This window comes from Plasmodium yoelii, assembly GCF_900002385.2.
Source record: "Plasmodium yoelii strain 17X genome assembly, chromosome: 9".
NCBI lineage: Eukaryota > Apicomplexa > Aconoidasida > Haemosporida > Plasmodiidae > Plasmodium > Plasmodium yoelii.
The window spans coordinates 965,257-979,907 of record NC_036181.2 but is presented as its reverse complement, the minus strand read 5'-3'; the positions used below and the strand labels follow the sequence as shown (position 1 = coordinate 979,907).

The 14,651-nt window shown below is 21.5% G+C and overlaps 5 protein-coding genes across 5 annotated transcripts; 3 read left to right on the top strand and 2 right to left on the bottom strand.

Annotated features, from left to right (window-relative positions):
• Positions 1-832: 832 nt before the first annotated feature.
• PY17X_0923000 (conserved Plasmodium protein, unknown function) lies at positions 833-1,566 on the top strand (the record flags this gene model as incomplete). The annotated part of the gene is made up of 3 exons (XM_022955995.1): positions 833-982; positions 1,097-1,282; positions 1,432-1,566. 3 exons carry the CDS (start codon positions 833-835, stop codon positions 1,564-1,566), a joined length of 471 nt encoding a protein of 156 aa, XP_022812195.1.
• Positions 1,567-2,204: 638 nt separating this feature from the next.
• Positions 2,205-5,377, top strand: PY17X_0922900 (protein disulfide-isomerase, putative; the record flags this gene model as incomplete). Its single annotated transcript, XM_022955993.1, has 15 exons — positions 2,205-2,356; positions 2,635-2,737; positions 2,864-2,937; positions 3,055-3,141; positions 3,298-3,388; positions 3,498-3,563; positions 3,689-3,775; positions 3,870-3,963; positions 4,056-4,137; positions 4,262-4,319; positions 4,535-4,603; positions 4,692-4,743; positions 4,875-4,932; positions 5,092-5,191; positions 5,279-5,377. The coding sequence occupies 15 exons, from the start codon at positions 2,205-2,207 to the stop codon at positions 5,375-5,377; spliced, it is 1,272 nt and encodes a 423-aa protein (XP_022812194.1).
• Positions 5,378-6,607: 1,230 nt separating this feature from the next.
• PY17X_0922800 (CRAL/TRIO domain-containing protein, putative) lies at positions 6,608-8,657 on the top strand (the record flags this gene model as incomplete). The annotated part of the gene is made up of 10 exons (XM_022955992.1): positions 6,608-6,685; positions 6,849-7,078; positions 7,198-7,300; positions 7,416-7,505; positions 7,623-7,656; positions 7,765-7,892; positions 8,012-8,104; positions 8,264-8,308; positions 8,429-8,468; positions 8,599-8,657. 10 exons carry the CDS (start codon positions 6,608-6,610, stop codon positions 8,655-8,657), a joined length of 900 nt encoding a protein of 299 aa, XP_022812193.1.
• A 764-nt stretch (positions 8,658-9,421) lies between these two features.
• On the bottom strand, positions 9,422-11,317 carry PY17X_0922700 (conserved Plasmodium protein, unknown function; the record flags this gene model as incomplete). Its single annotated transcript, XM_022955991.1, has 3 exons — positions 9,422-9,657; positions 9,983-10,075; positions 10,174-11,317. 3 exons carry the CDS (start codon positions 11,315-11,317, stop codon positions 9,422-9,424), a joined length of 1,473 nt encoding a protein of 490 aa, XP_022812192.1.
• Positions 11,318-11,975: 658 nt separating this feature from the next.
• PY17X_0922600 (uncharacterized protein) lies at positions 11,976-14,528 on the bottom strand (the record flags this gene model as incomplete). The annotated part of the gene is made up of 1 exon (XM_718623.1): positions 11,976-14,528. The coding sequence occupies one exon, from the start codon at positions 14,526-14,528 to the stop codon at positions 11,976-11,978; it is 2,553 nt and encodes an 850-aa protein (XP_723716.1).
• Between the last annotated feature and the right edge of the window lie 123 nt (positions 14,529-14,651).

Below are 14,651 nucleotides of genomic sequence, written 5' to 3'. Positions count from 1 at the left end.
CTTTTTTAGGAAAATATTTACAAGTTTAAACGAATAAATATATTTGAAAATTATAATTTTTGATTTTTTACAGAAATAATATAAAATATATAAAGAAAAAATTTAATCGTATAATATTTTAAATCGATACAATCAGAAATGTAGCAAAAAAAAAAAAAAAAAAAAAAAAAAAAAATATACATACATGTTAATACATATGCTAATATATGCTATTACATATGCTAATATATGCTATTACATATGCTAATATATGCTATTACATATGCTAATGCATAACTGACGCTTTAAGTTAATTTTTGTGTACAAGTTCAAATTTGGTTATTTTGTAAAAACAATAAATATATAATAAAAATTAAATGAAGCGTAAGCATATTTATAGTTAGAAAAAAAGATTTCCTGAAAAACTTATTTAAAAAATATAAGAATATAAATAAATAGATACACAAAGATATAAAAATAATTTGATAATAAGATTTAAATTATAAATATTATGATTATATAAAAATAAAATCCTTTAAAATATATGAACAACCAATTTAACATCTCACATGATACTTCACTAATTTTGTGTAAATTTACCAAATTGGATAATATTATAGAGAATAGTAAATTTAAAAAAAAAAAAAAAAAAAAAAAAAAAAGACCAAATCCAAACAGTTTGAAGGTTATATACTTTTTTGATAGCAAGATTATTTTTAAATAAAATGTTAAAGCAAGAAAAGTTTATCAAAATATTTTATATTTTTATTAACTTCATAACTACCATTCGAGTATTTTATTTAAATATGACAAACTAATGTATATATTTATTTAAAGTGTCAATGTAAGCAAAATGATGAAAAAGATATTTATATTTTTTCTTTTCTTCATTTTTTTATTAAATATTCGATTGTCATTATCTCGAAAAGTATGTAGTGTTGTACAGTTTGGGAAGCATACATTATTAACGAATAAGGATAGTAATAAAATATACAAACATAAAGTATGTGTAAAATTATAAAGCATAATAAGTTATATAAAAATAGTGTGTATATTTTGTTCATTTTTTTCATTTTGTTCATTTTTTCATTTTTTTCATTTTGCTCGATTTTATTAGGTGGTTGGTGTGATAGACCCTTTTGATAAAAATAATGTTTTGTGGATGAGAAAAAAGAGAAATACAAAATTTAATTTAAACATATTTAAAAAATTATATGATAAATTTTATTGTAATATTAATGATTATGTTGATTTCCCAAACGAAGATCAATTTATATTTCGTATTTTTCATATAAACTTAAAGGTTTGTCTCGTTAAAATAAAAAAAAAAATAAAAAAAAAATAAAAAAATGTGTAGTACTGCATATAAAAAGTCCCCACTTTTCAAGTAAACATATTTTATATACTAGACTAAAATTTAAATAGTTATTTGTTTATTTTTCATTTTTATAGAATACTATAAAATATATGTTAAAATATAAAATCGTAAGTGGAACTATAAAGGGTGGCCCAAACAATGATAATAATATTTTATGTTTAAAAGAAAGGGGTAAGCTATATAGATTTTTGAATAATATTAATATTTAACTAATCTTACATTAGAATGGAAACAATAATAATAATAATAATATGTCCGAAGTATGCCATAAGCAAACGGATATAAATATGCAATCCTTATAAGTTTGGAGCAAGAACAACTATATTAAAAAAGTGAAAAACCCAAATTGCAACACTTTATTAAATTCAATTTTTCATTAATTTAATTTTATTATTTTTTTTCAACATTTACTATTATTTTATATTTGTGTATTTATTTTTTAGTTAATTACCGTTTGTTTATTTATTTAAATTTTTTTTTGTATTTTCTAATCCATATTTGTATTATTATGCAATCTATTAACTTGATTATGCATATGTATGTATATATATATATAATTATATGATTATGTATATTTTTTTTTTTTTTTAAATTAACACACTAAAAACAAGCCAATATCATACCATATAATGAAAAAGGTGAAAAATAGAAAAATTTGTTTTTTTGGTAATTTATTAATTCTTTTTTTATCACAATTCAAGGGAATTTATTTTATGGGAAAATAAGCCTTTATATTATGTATCATTTTTTGTTTTTTTTTGTTTTTTTTTTATATTTTTTAAATTAGTCACTAAAATAGTAAATATATAAAATAGTAATCCTATTGTATAATGATATTATATATAAAATGATAAATATATTTTTTGTTTATATATTTTTATATTTTTTTGTGTGTAATATTAATGCAAAATATTTTTATCCCCAAAATGAAATATTAAAAGTTACCTCCAATAATATCCAAAGTGTATTTGAATTAAATGAATATTGGGTTATCAAATTGTAATTTAAAATAAAAAATAAAAATAAAACATAAAAATAATTCATTTGTGTAATCATATTTTTTTGTCTTTACATTTTAGTACACCCATTTTATTTCAACTTATTTATTTTTGATAAATATGTTAAACTTCATACAAGAGACGTTGTTGTCTTTGTCACATTCGCCACAATTTCTCCACAATTTCGCCACAATTTCTCCACAATTTATCCACAATTTCTCCATAATTTATTATTTTTATTTTATTTTTTTTTTTTTATTTGACCTATTATCAATGAAGCTATGCACCTCAGTGTGTACATTGCAAACGTATTTGGAATAAAATCATAAATTTAAGATATGATATTCAAAATGAAAATAAAAAAAAAGTTTATTTTGGGGAAGTAAGTTTAACATATGAGAAAATAACATATACTCATCCTTTATATAAATATTATTCCTTTTATGTGATAATATATATATGAACATACTTAATCTTGACATTATTGAAAATTGGAACTTTTTTTTAGGTAAATTGTGAAGATACAAATGGACAATCTATATGTGATAAATATAAAGTTTCAAATGTGCCTCAATTAAAATTGTAAAATAAATGAATATTATATGTATATATAAATATCCTTATAATTATATAGTCTAATTATTTTTTCTTTATATATAATTTTTTTCCTTTATTTATCTTCTCATTTAATTCCTGTAGATTTAAAGGAAACGAATTAATCTCAACTTTTTCAAATGATATAAATAACGAACCGATTTTAAAAAAATGGCTATATTATGCAACGACGTAAATACATTTAAAAAAAAAAAAAAAAAGAATAAAATAAAATAAAATAAAATAAAATAATAACATATTACCACACCTGTCCATTTAAACATATATTTCTCTTCCTTTTCATATATACACTTTTCCCCATTTTTTTTATATCCCCTTTTAAAACAGTCCAATATTTCATGGTATATATTCTGAAGAGGAACTAAACAACTACAAAACAAACAACAGTTTATTTCTGACCTGTTCAGAAAATTTAAATGTTAGAGGAAAAAAAAAAAAAAAAATATAAATAATTATATTAACAAGCAATAATTTTTAAGGATGTAAACATATTTTTTTATTTTTAATTACACCAAAAAATATATTAGGACAATTTAATTAAGGTCGCTAAACTATATTTCGAAGAAAACTATTTTCTCAACATTAAGAATCAAGTTATATAAAAAATAAAGAATTTAATAAAGTCAAATATGTATTCATTAATATGTATGAACATATAAACAAACGTGTGTGTGTTTTTTTTTTTTTTTTTTTTTTTTGTTATATTTTCTACATTTAGGAATTATGCACCAAGTTAAATATAAAAAATGACAGTTTATATGTTCAGGGTGTACATGATAATTTTATTTCGAATATTAATAAAATGGTGAGAAAAAAAAAAGAAAAATATAATTAATTGAATTGTAGAATATTTTTATATAATTAATAATGTGTGTGATATAATATATACATTTTTACAGAATTTTGAAGAGTTAAAACATTTTGTTAATAAAAATAGATTTCCCTTAGTAAGCAAAATAGATCACCATAATTTTTTTAGCATAAGAAGTAGCGGTAATACAAGTTCATAATAAATATATATGTTCATATTTTTTTTTTATTATCCCCTAAAATTGGATATTTATTAATTTATATTATAATTTCAGGAAATAATTTGATATTACTTTTAATTGATTTCCAAAATGACCCAAATAAATATATTTCTCAATTTACACAATTTGCTAAAAGGTATCTCAATTTAAAGAAATCACAATTTCGAAAGTTTAAAAATTGTTTCTCCACTTTATCTGTTTTTCCACACTTCATCCGTTTTTCCTTAAATGGAATTTTTTTTTTTTTTTTTTTTTTTAAGGTATATAAATTTGAAGGAATACATATTTTCCTATATAGACGGAAAATACTATGAAGAGGTACAAGAAAAAAGTGGAAAATATAGAAAATATAGAAATATTGAAAATATAGAAAATATTGAAAATATAGAAAATATTGAAAATATTGAAAATATTGAAAAATTAAAAATATGTTAATAAATGTATACATACTATAATTTTAATTATTTTTCTATCGTTTTACTTTTTTATCGTTTTACTTTTTTATCTGTTTACTTTTTGATTTATAAAAAAAGAACCTAGAATTGTATGGAGTTGATTCAAATAAATTTCCTCAAATAATTGTATTTAGCAAGAACCCTCGTGTAAGTTTTGTCTTTTTATTTATATTATTTATTTTTATGTTTCGGATTTTATATTTTTATATATTATTTTTATATATCATTTTAATAGGAATATTATTTTGAGGACTATTTTGATATTGACCATATACAAAACATAATTGGTAAATTATCTGAGAATGATAAGCATATAATGCCAACAAATATGAGGCTCAAAAGCTGTAGAATATGTTCATATATATTTATTATTTTTATTTTTTACTTCTTTATTTTTTGCTTCTTTATTTTTTGACAGAGGACATAGAAAACAAAAGAATAAAACCTAAAGTGGAGGAATTCACTAAAATGAAAATGTTATTAATTGCACACGCTTGATAGTGCCCCGTTTTGATAGTGCCCCGTTTTGATAATGCCACGCTTTGATAGTGCCCCGTTTTGATAATGCCACGCTTTGATAATTGCCACGTTTTTATCACTTCCTACATCCATACACTTTTTTATTTCTTATACAGACTCATGACAAAAATCAAGAAACAAATAAATTATATTATCGATAAATCATTTCGAACAGATGTAAAATCTTTTATAGGATTTGTATGTTCACTTATTATGGTAAGAATATTGAGCAACCACTGTTCGAAAGTTTTTATTATCTATATAATATTTGCTAATTGTAAAACATTGCTATTATTTTTGTAGATAATATTTACACTGGTTCTCGTATTTCATTCAATTTATTCTTTTGTGAATAAATCAGAATCACAATATAAAATAGATGCAAAAAAAAAAAAAAAATAGATAAAAAGATGTGAAACTTGATAAATGGTATAAAAAATTGTGTTTCATAATTTAAATAAAATTTCACATCTTTTTATAGAGTAATTAAAATAGTGTTATATTTTTTTGAATTTTTATTTTATCAGTTTTATATTCTTAGACTTTTCTTATGAACAACTAAATTGTGTTACATTATTGTGTATCTCTCGAAATATACATTTTTTTTTTTTTTTTATACATTCTAAAATAAAGAAATTGTTATTTTTTTTTAAAAGATAGTATGTAATATAAATTCATGCTCATCTCTCTTTTTCTATATTATCAGCACACAAATGTTGATAAAAAATTTTATTTTATTTGAAAAAAAATATCATGAAAAATAATAAGAAAATGCCAAGCGATATAAATTAATCTTTCCTAAATATTCCCATATAATAATAATGATAATAATAATAATGATAATAATATATATATATTCCCATTTTTCATTTCTTAATATATTACAATAATGGTAATAATTAATAAACTTATTAAATATAAATTTTTATTGTTTATATAGATAAATATTTTATTTTAACATTTTAAGAAAATATAATGTTTATAATCAAATTTAAGTTTCTCTTTTTTTTTTTTTTTAATTATAAAATACCATCATTAGTTTAGAAAAAAAAAAAAAAAAAAAAAAAAAAAAAAAAAATATGCATGTATATATTATTATGCATTCCCACACTTTTTACTTTTCATATAATTTGTGTCAGAACTATTATATATGCATAAAACAAAAAAAAAATAAAACACGGTTTTAAGGATATTATATCTTATGATATATTTAAGCGCAATAATCGAAATGCTATTCTAAAAAAAACTTAAATTAATAAAAAAAACTGAAAAAAGAAAAAAAGAAAAAAGAAAAAAGCGAAATATTTATAATGCGCATTTTTTAATATATGTTTTTTATTTGAGGTGAAATATATTTTTCTGAATAAATAGAGGGAATAAAAATATTGGCTATATATATTGTTTGTAATGTAATAAATATTATTATATAATTTCAAATTTATATACTATTACACATATATATAATGATAGTAAATTATCATGGCTATATACACATATATTTGCATCTATGCTTGATAATAAATATTTTCCAATAATATTTGTATTTAATTTATATTTTTATAGATTTTTAGGAAAAATAATTTAATTTTTCTGTATAAAATTCTGTTATTTTTTTTACACAATATTGAAAAAATGCCAGAAACTGGAAACAATAAATATTTAACTGAAAAAGTCTTAGGATATACCCCAACTAAAGATGAAATAAAATATGTAAGAAATTTCGATGGCCATATATATATAAATATGTTTCTACTGTTTTAGAAAATGAAAATTCTTATATATTGCCAACTTATACCACTTCGCTTGCTCGCTTATTTGCTCATATTTTTAAAATGGTATACACAATTTATCTCTCTTTAATTTAATTGTTCAGTATCATAAAACTGGGGAAAAATCTATAAGATATATATTTTGCAATCAAGAGTTAGACGAATTTGAAAAAGAAAAAGTTCAAGGATTAAAAAATTATATAAATAATGCAATTATTAAAGAAACAGAATTGGCCAAAGATTCTAAATCTTCATATCCTCAACGCACATATGATGATATATTTAAAAACACCGTTTTTAGTGATGATAATTATGTGCTACGATTTTTGCAAGGGTTAGTTATCAGAGTGGAAAAAGTGGAAAATTCGAAAAAGTGGAAAAATTAGAAAAAAGTTGAAAAAATGAAAAAAATGAAACATATCAAACTGTTTTCTTCTATGCCTTTTATTTTAGGAACGAATTTGTTTATGATAAATGCTACGTTGACATGCTCAGACATTTAAAGTGGAGAGATGAAAATCTTCCAGTAAATCGGGAAGATATTAAGGATATTATAGTAATGACAATAATGATAATGACAATACAGTGATAACGATTTTATAAAACTTGGCATATTTAACAGTTATGTATATATTTTTTTTTTTTTTTTCAACTTTTGTCATTTCTTACAGAACAACGGATATATTTATGTTCATGGAAGAGATAAAAATATGCATCCAATTATTGTCATCAATTGCAAACGCTTCATTACAGTTAACACGGTAATTTATGAACGAAAAAATGTGAAAAAATGTGAAAAAATGTGAAAAAATAATTATGAACAAGCAATTATTAACGAAAAATTATATGACATTTGTGGCTATTTTTAATTTTTGCAGAAAGACGTTTTAAAGGTTGCTTATTACTGGCTGGGTAATACTTTAATTATCAACATAAGGATGCATATTATATAATTTTTTTTTTTTTTTTTTTTTTAATTTTTATATATAACACACTGTTATATCTATTATTTTTATATAGAATTTATTATATCAAATTTATTTGTTGAGGGAAAGGTAGAACAATGGCGAGTTATCATAGATTTATCATCATGCAATGTTTTAAATATTCCTATAACAACATTAAAGGAGATATCTCAAAGTTTAAGCGTAATTATAAATACAACCATTATAAAACAATTATGCACCATCTGCTAATGCACCATCTACTCATGCACCAGCTACTACTCATGCACGTATTTAAAATTTATCTTCCCTTTTTATTTTAGTGTAATTATAGGTCAAGATTGTCGAAAATGCTTGTTTTGAGTGCACCTTTCTTTATATCCGGAATGTGGCATATGCTTAAATCTATCATACCCGTAATTTATATATGCCTACACCTGCTTACTTATACATATGTTTATTTATGCATGCTTATTTATGCATATGCTTACTTATGCATGCTTATTTATGCATATCCTTCTTATACGTATTAAAAATGCTATAGAGAATTCCACATCTTCTTATTTTTTTTTCAGTACAATACCCAAAAAAAAATTTCTATCACCTCTTCAGAAATTGATGTAAGAAAATTCATATTTCTAAAATACATAAAAATTTAACAAATCATTTTTAATATGGAATAGATCATATATTTCAATATCTTGTGATATATATATATTTTTTTTTTTTTTTTTTTTTAGAAAAAATTGCTCGAACAAGTTGACCCAGATCAGTTAGAGAGTAAGACAAAAATAAATAATAAAAAAATAGCTAATAAAAAATAGCTAATGACATGTATTGTACATTTAAAACGGTGTACATACACATGCACATACATGTACACATTTTTTCTCTCCGTATTTTATCACAGAAAAATTTGGAGGAACATGTGAGAATACAACAATTTTTTCAGAACCAACTCTTCCATAAATAGGACTGAAATGTTTCAATAATTTATTTTTTACAAAGAGATATTTATTTTAATATTTAGTTTTTAATTTATATGAATTTAGATTAGTTACTCTTTTTTTATATTTTTTTTTATTATTTTTTATTTTTGCATAATTTTTTTTTATTACCTTTACAATGATACATACTCATGTCATATTCGTAATGAATTTTTTATTTTACAATTTTTTAAACATTATGATAAGTAATTATATAGCGTTATATATTTATAGACGTGCGGTATATATTTTGGTTCCGCAATTTCGTTTTATTCTTATTTATATTTTTATTACAAATTAATGATATAAGCGATAATTAATATTAAAAACATTATATGCTACTATTTTATCACACTCTTTTTTTAAAATGGATAAATGCGCATACCTTATTTCCATACAACTATTTTATTTTAATATTTATTTTTATTTACGCAAAAGGGGAACATAAACCGAAAAATTATGAACATATAAATGATGCTTACAATTAAAAAGGGAAATGCGAAAAATGCACACATAGGTATGCATGCATAATATATGACGTGTGCATAATGTGTATGCATAATACATTACGTGTGCATAATATGTATTCACAATATATGTACGTGTGCATGTAGAAAGTCGGTTATTCAGTGGTGTTGTAATCAAATAATACTAATTGAAAAAGTTTATTTTAGGCAAATAATTTTTTCTCAATAGTTTGATTATAAACATTTCTTACAATTCCACAAATAACATGTTAAATGAATATCACAAATCTTGATCGAAAAATATTTTATAAATAATCCGTTTTATAAATATAAATGAAAACCCCAAAATGGCATAGGAAAAAAATAATAATATATGTAATACAAAATAACTAATCCTTTTTTTAGGGCTTAATAAGCTTGTTAATTTTTTTTTTCTTTTTAAAAACATTCCTGTATTATCATATGATAGATCTCCTTTTCCAATTTTCATAAATCCCTTAATTTTTTCCAGGTAATCTGAAATGTAGGATTTATGTGTGTGTATTTTTTTTTTTTATATTTTATTGTTACTTGTTTTACAACTATATATTTTTTGAATTTTTATTCTGAACGTTCAGGTAAAAATTTACATAATATTCAAAAAAAAAAAAATGCCTAAATTAAACAACATAAAAATTGCAATATTATCTAAGTTATTCACCTTTATTTGTTAAAGGTGTAAATTATGTCTCAATTACATAATACATTTTAAAAAAATAATAAATAAATGAATAAACAAATAAATGAATAAATAAACAAATAAATGAATAAATATAGTAGTAACAATTCCGTAAATAATTACCCGTAATTTTATAACTTTCACATATTTCCGACTCTTTTAAATTCAAATGTTTCTTTGTTGGTTCATTATTATCTTCAGCTTTTTCGCTTGTGTCTAAAAAAGAGAAAGTGTGTAAATTTATATGAAATATGTATGAATATATTTTGTAAAAAATGCTATAAATATGTATATTTTTTTTAGCTTGCCTGTACATAAATATTCGGGTAAAATTGATGTTGTATTTTTTTCAATATTTAAATCATTTTTGTTTTTTGATAAATTATAATTTATAGAATTACAAGAATCGGGGATCATATCTATATATTTCTCCTCGTGTTTATTTAAAGAATTATTATTATTTTTTTCTTTATACAAAGTTGGTATAATATTTGATGAGCTTGAAATATCTTCTACACATTTTTGAAAATCTAGTTCATTTATATCTCCAGAATGTTGAGAATATAATAAATTTGTTTGATCTGTTACTATATTTATATTTTTATTAATTACATCATTGATTTTATTTTTATTTTTTTTATTATAAATATCCCCTATAGATAAACATTCATCAATAATATCTAAAGTTGTAAATTTTTTTTTTTCATTTTTTTTATTAATTACGGATTGAATTAATACCTCAATATTTGTTTTGTCTATATTTTCTGAACAACTTTTTTCACCATTATTTTTTTCTTCAAAAAATTCGACTTCTCCAAAATTACTCACCGTTTTAACGACACTACTACATTCACTTTTTAAATAATTAGATAAATTTTCACATTCTGATTCATAATAATCATTAAGTGTTTTTTTAAGATTACTTATACATTTCTTAACACTTTGTATACTTTTATTTATAACATGAACACTTATCTCAATTGACAGGTCATTCTTTATGTTATTATTAACATTGTCATGGCTACTATTTTTATTATTATTAACATTGTCATGGCTACTATTTTTATTATTATTAGCATTGTCATGGCTACTATTTTTATTATTATTAGCATTGTCATGGCTACTATTTTTATTATTATTAACATTGTCATGGCTACTATTTTTATTATTATTAACATTGTCATGGCTACTATTTTTATTATTATTAACATTGTCATCGTTATAATTATTTTCTACCCTTTTCTCCAGTTTTAAACAATTTTTATTTTCATTTAGTGTCTTTTCACATGGAGTTGTGTTTATAATTTTTCCGGATTTTTTTTTGGGCCAATTTATTGGAGGGTTCCAATTTTCTTCACCCTCTACTTTATCTATCTCTTCATATTTTATCCCATTTTCCTCCTTTTTATTTTTTATTTTTATTTCAGAATTTATAATAATTTGATTTTCATAGTCCATCAAGAATGAATTATTTTCGTATATTCTTAAAAATATCTTTTACAAAAAAATAGACAGTAAATGGGATAAAAAAATGACAAAAAAAAAGAAAAAAGAAAAAGAAAAGGAAAAAAAAGAAAACAGAAAAAGAAAAGGAAAAAAAATAAATCTTCTCCTTTTTCTATTTCACCAAATATACATATAATGGTAAATACAACAATAATTTAATAATAAATAAAATTCTGTTGTTCATACAATAATTTATCCCTACAAACGTACATCTATATATGTACATACGTAGATGTGATATTGCATATTCGAAGGAAATTATATATAATATGTATAAGTGTATTATGAAAAAAATTGCTAAATTAATTTTATAAGCTATTTTTCTAAGCTATTTTTCTAAGCTATTTTGTGTGTAGGGGTGCATAAGTGAGACAAAAAAAAAAATATAAATTAATGGTTTCTTAAATTAACAATGGCATATAAAAAATCGATATACAAATGGTAAAAAATGTATAGGCCATATATATATGTACGTATGCATATATATGTGAGATATTTATAAATGGGTAAAAAAAAGATTTGTGTGAATATATAAAGAAAAGACAAAAACATGAGAATACAAAGGAGAAAAAATTAAAAATAAAAATGAATTCGCGAAGTAAATAATGTTTCATAATTCTTCATTTCTACTTGCATCTATTATTGATAGAACCCTATTATATGAATTATCTAAAAATGTTAAAATAGGAGAAGAAGCATATTTTGGCATATTTTTATAAGCAGATTTCAAATTTTCATATGTATTTTCAAGAGCATATTTTTCTATTGAGGGAATTATATAAGTATTATGATCATCTTCTTCTTCTTCTTTTGATTTTTTTTTTTTTTTTTCTTTAATATTTGATATATTGTTATTAATATTTTGTTGAGAAATTAGTTCATTTTTTCCATCACTATTGTTTTTATTAACACTTTCTATTAAAATATTTTTTTTATCATCATTATTATAAGATTCATTTGTTATATCAATTTTATCAAAATTAGATGTATGACTACTTCTATTACTAGAGACACTTCGACTCCTACTAGTGTTATCATTTTTTTTATTATTATCTTGTTTAAGTTTTTCATCATATAATATATTATGTTGATAATATTCTTCTTCATTATTTTTAACATTTTTTATATTTATATAATTTTCACGTAAATAAATACTTTCATAAAAATATTTTTTTTCATGTTCTTTTCTTTTATTTTGTAAACTTATAGGGGCTAAATCAGATGAATCCATATTTGCTAAATCACTAGAATGTATAATTCCATTTAATATTTTTTTTCTTAATTCAGAATTATCATGCCTTAATAAGTTACTACAAATAGAAAATAACTTCATTTTTATATCTAATTTATTTTTATATTTTTTTATAACATTTTCTACAATATTTTTACTAATAGAATATGTATCTACTTTTATATTTTCGTTATCTAAACTTTGTTTAATTTTATTAATTACTTTTGCATATTTTTTTACATCTTCATCATTTAAATATATTTCTTTATCATCATTATCTATTTTTACATTTCCATTCCCATCAGTTACTATATTTGATATTTCGATTTTTGAAGAACCATTATTTTTTTCTTCAATTTGATTAGACATTTGTTTACCATTTGAAATAATTTGATTTGTTCCAATTATTGTTTTATTTTCATTTTTAATACTATTTTTTTTTTCTTTTTTTACACTTTTTCTGATTTTTCTTTTTTTTTTTTTTCTTCCAGATCCATAATCATTTTCACAAAATTCTGAATCATTACTATAAACTTCTGTTTTTAAAATTTCATTTTCTTCTACAATATCTTCATCTGTATATATTTTTAAGTCTTGATCATATATATATTCATTATCACTTTCCTTTGATAAATTATTTTCATTAATAAGTTCATCTTGATCATTTTCATAATTTTCTTCATTGGGTTCAGATATATCATCAATAATATATTCACCATCTCCTAGTTGTTTTTTTTTTCTTTTTCTTTTCATATTTCTAATATCTCCTTCATTTCGATAATTTGAAATATACTCTTCATCTTCTTCATTTTTTTTCTTTTTTTTTTTATTTTGTGTTTTCCTCGTTTTATTTTTCGGGCTTACATCCTGTCCATTCGCTTCTCCATTCCTTTCTCCATTTCCTTCTCTATTTGGGCTTTCCATTTTCTTTCTCTTTTTTTGTTTCTTTGGGTTATCTTCTCCCTCTTCACTATCGCTCGAATTTTGCTCATTTTGTTCATTTTTGTCATTTTCGTCATTTTTTTCATTTTCGTCATTTTCGTCATTTTTTTCTCCCCCACTCCCCGGCCCTGTTCCAGACCTCTTACTTTCCCCATTGTTGTCAGAACCATTTTCAACATTTTTACCATTTTCATTATTTTCACAATTTTTACCATTTTCTTTATTTTCACCATTTTCAACATTTTTATTACCAATTAAAAACCCGATTATGGCGAAAGCAATAATGTCTTTTTTTTTCCTTGCCTGTGCAGGTAGTATTTCATCTTTTTTTCCCCTTGCCTGTGCAGGTAATATTTCATCTTTTTTTTCCCTTGCCTGTGCAGGTAATATTTCATCTTTTTTTCCCCTTGCCTGTGCAGGTAATATTTCATCTTTTTTTCCCCTTGCCTGTGCAGGTAATATTTCATCTTTTTTTATTTTTGCATGATATAGGAAATTAGCTATAACCTCATTTAATAAATTACCGTTTTTCGTTACATTGTATAAATATATAAATGAGATATATAGATAAATTACATTTTTAAAACACTCAATATGTATATAAAAATTAGGATTATATATATTAGTTAAATTATAAAATTCCGAAAAAAATATATCATAATAATGTACATTTTTTATATTATTTTCTTTACAATTATAGCATACAAGACATATATTTGTTTGCTTATCTTTTTGTAAGCATGTGTGATTTTTATTATTGTTTAATTTTATTGAGAAAGTTATTTTGGTTATATTCCACAAAAAATTCAAAATTATATAATTAATTAAATTGTTAATATCTACAGTTTTTATATCATATATAAAAACATCATGTATGTTGTTATTTGTAAATCGTATTGACTTATTACTATACAATTCATTTACCTCAAATTTATTAAATTTATTTAATTTCCATTCCGGAATATTTCCCTTTTTCGTGAGAATGTCCATTTTAAAAATGCCCATAAATGCATAATAATATTTATTTATCTACGGAATTATATATGGGCTTATATATGATATGGTACAGTTTTTGATGTATCAAAGAATGGAGTGCCTTTGCATTATTATAAA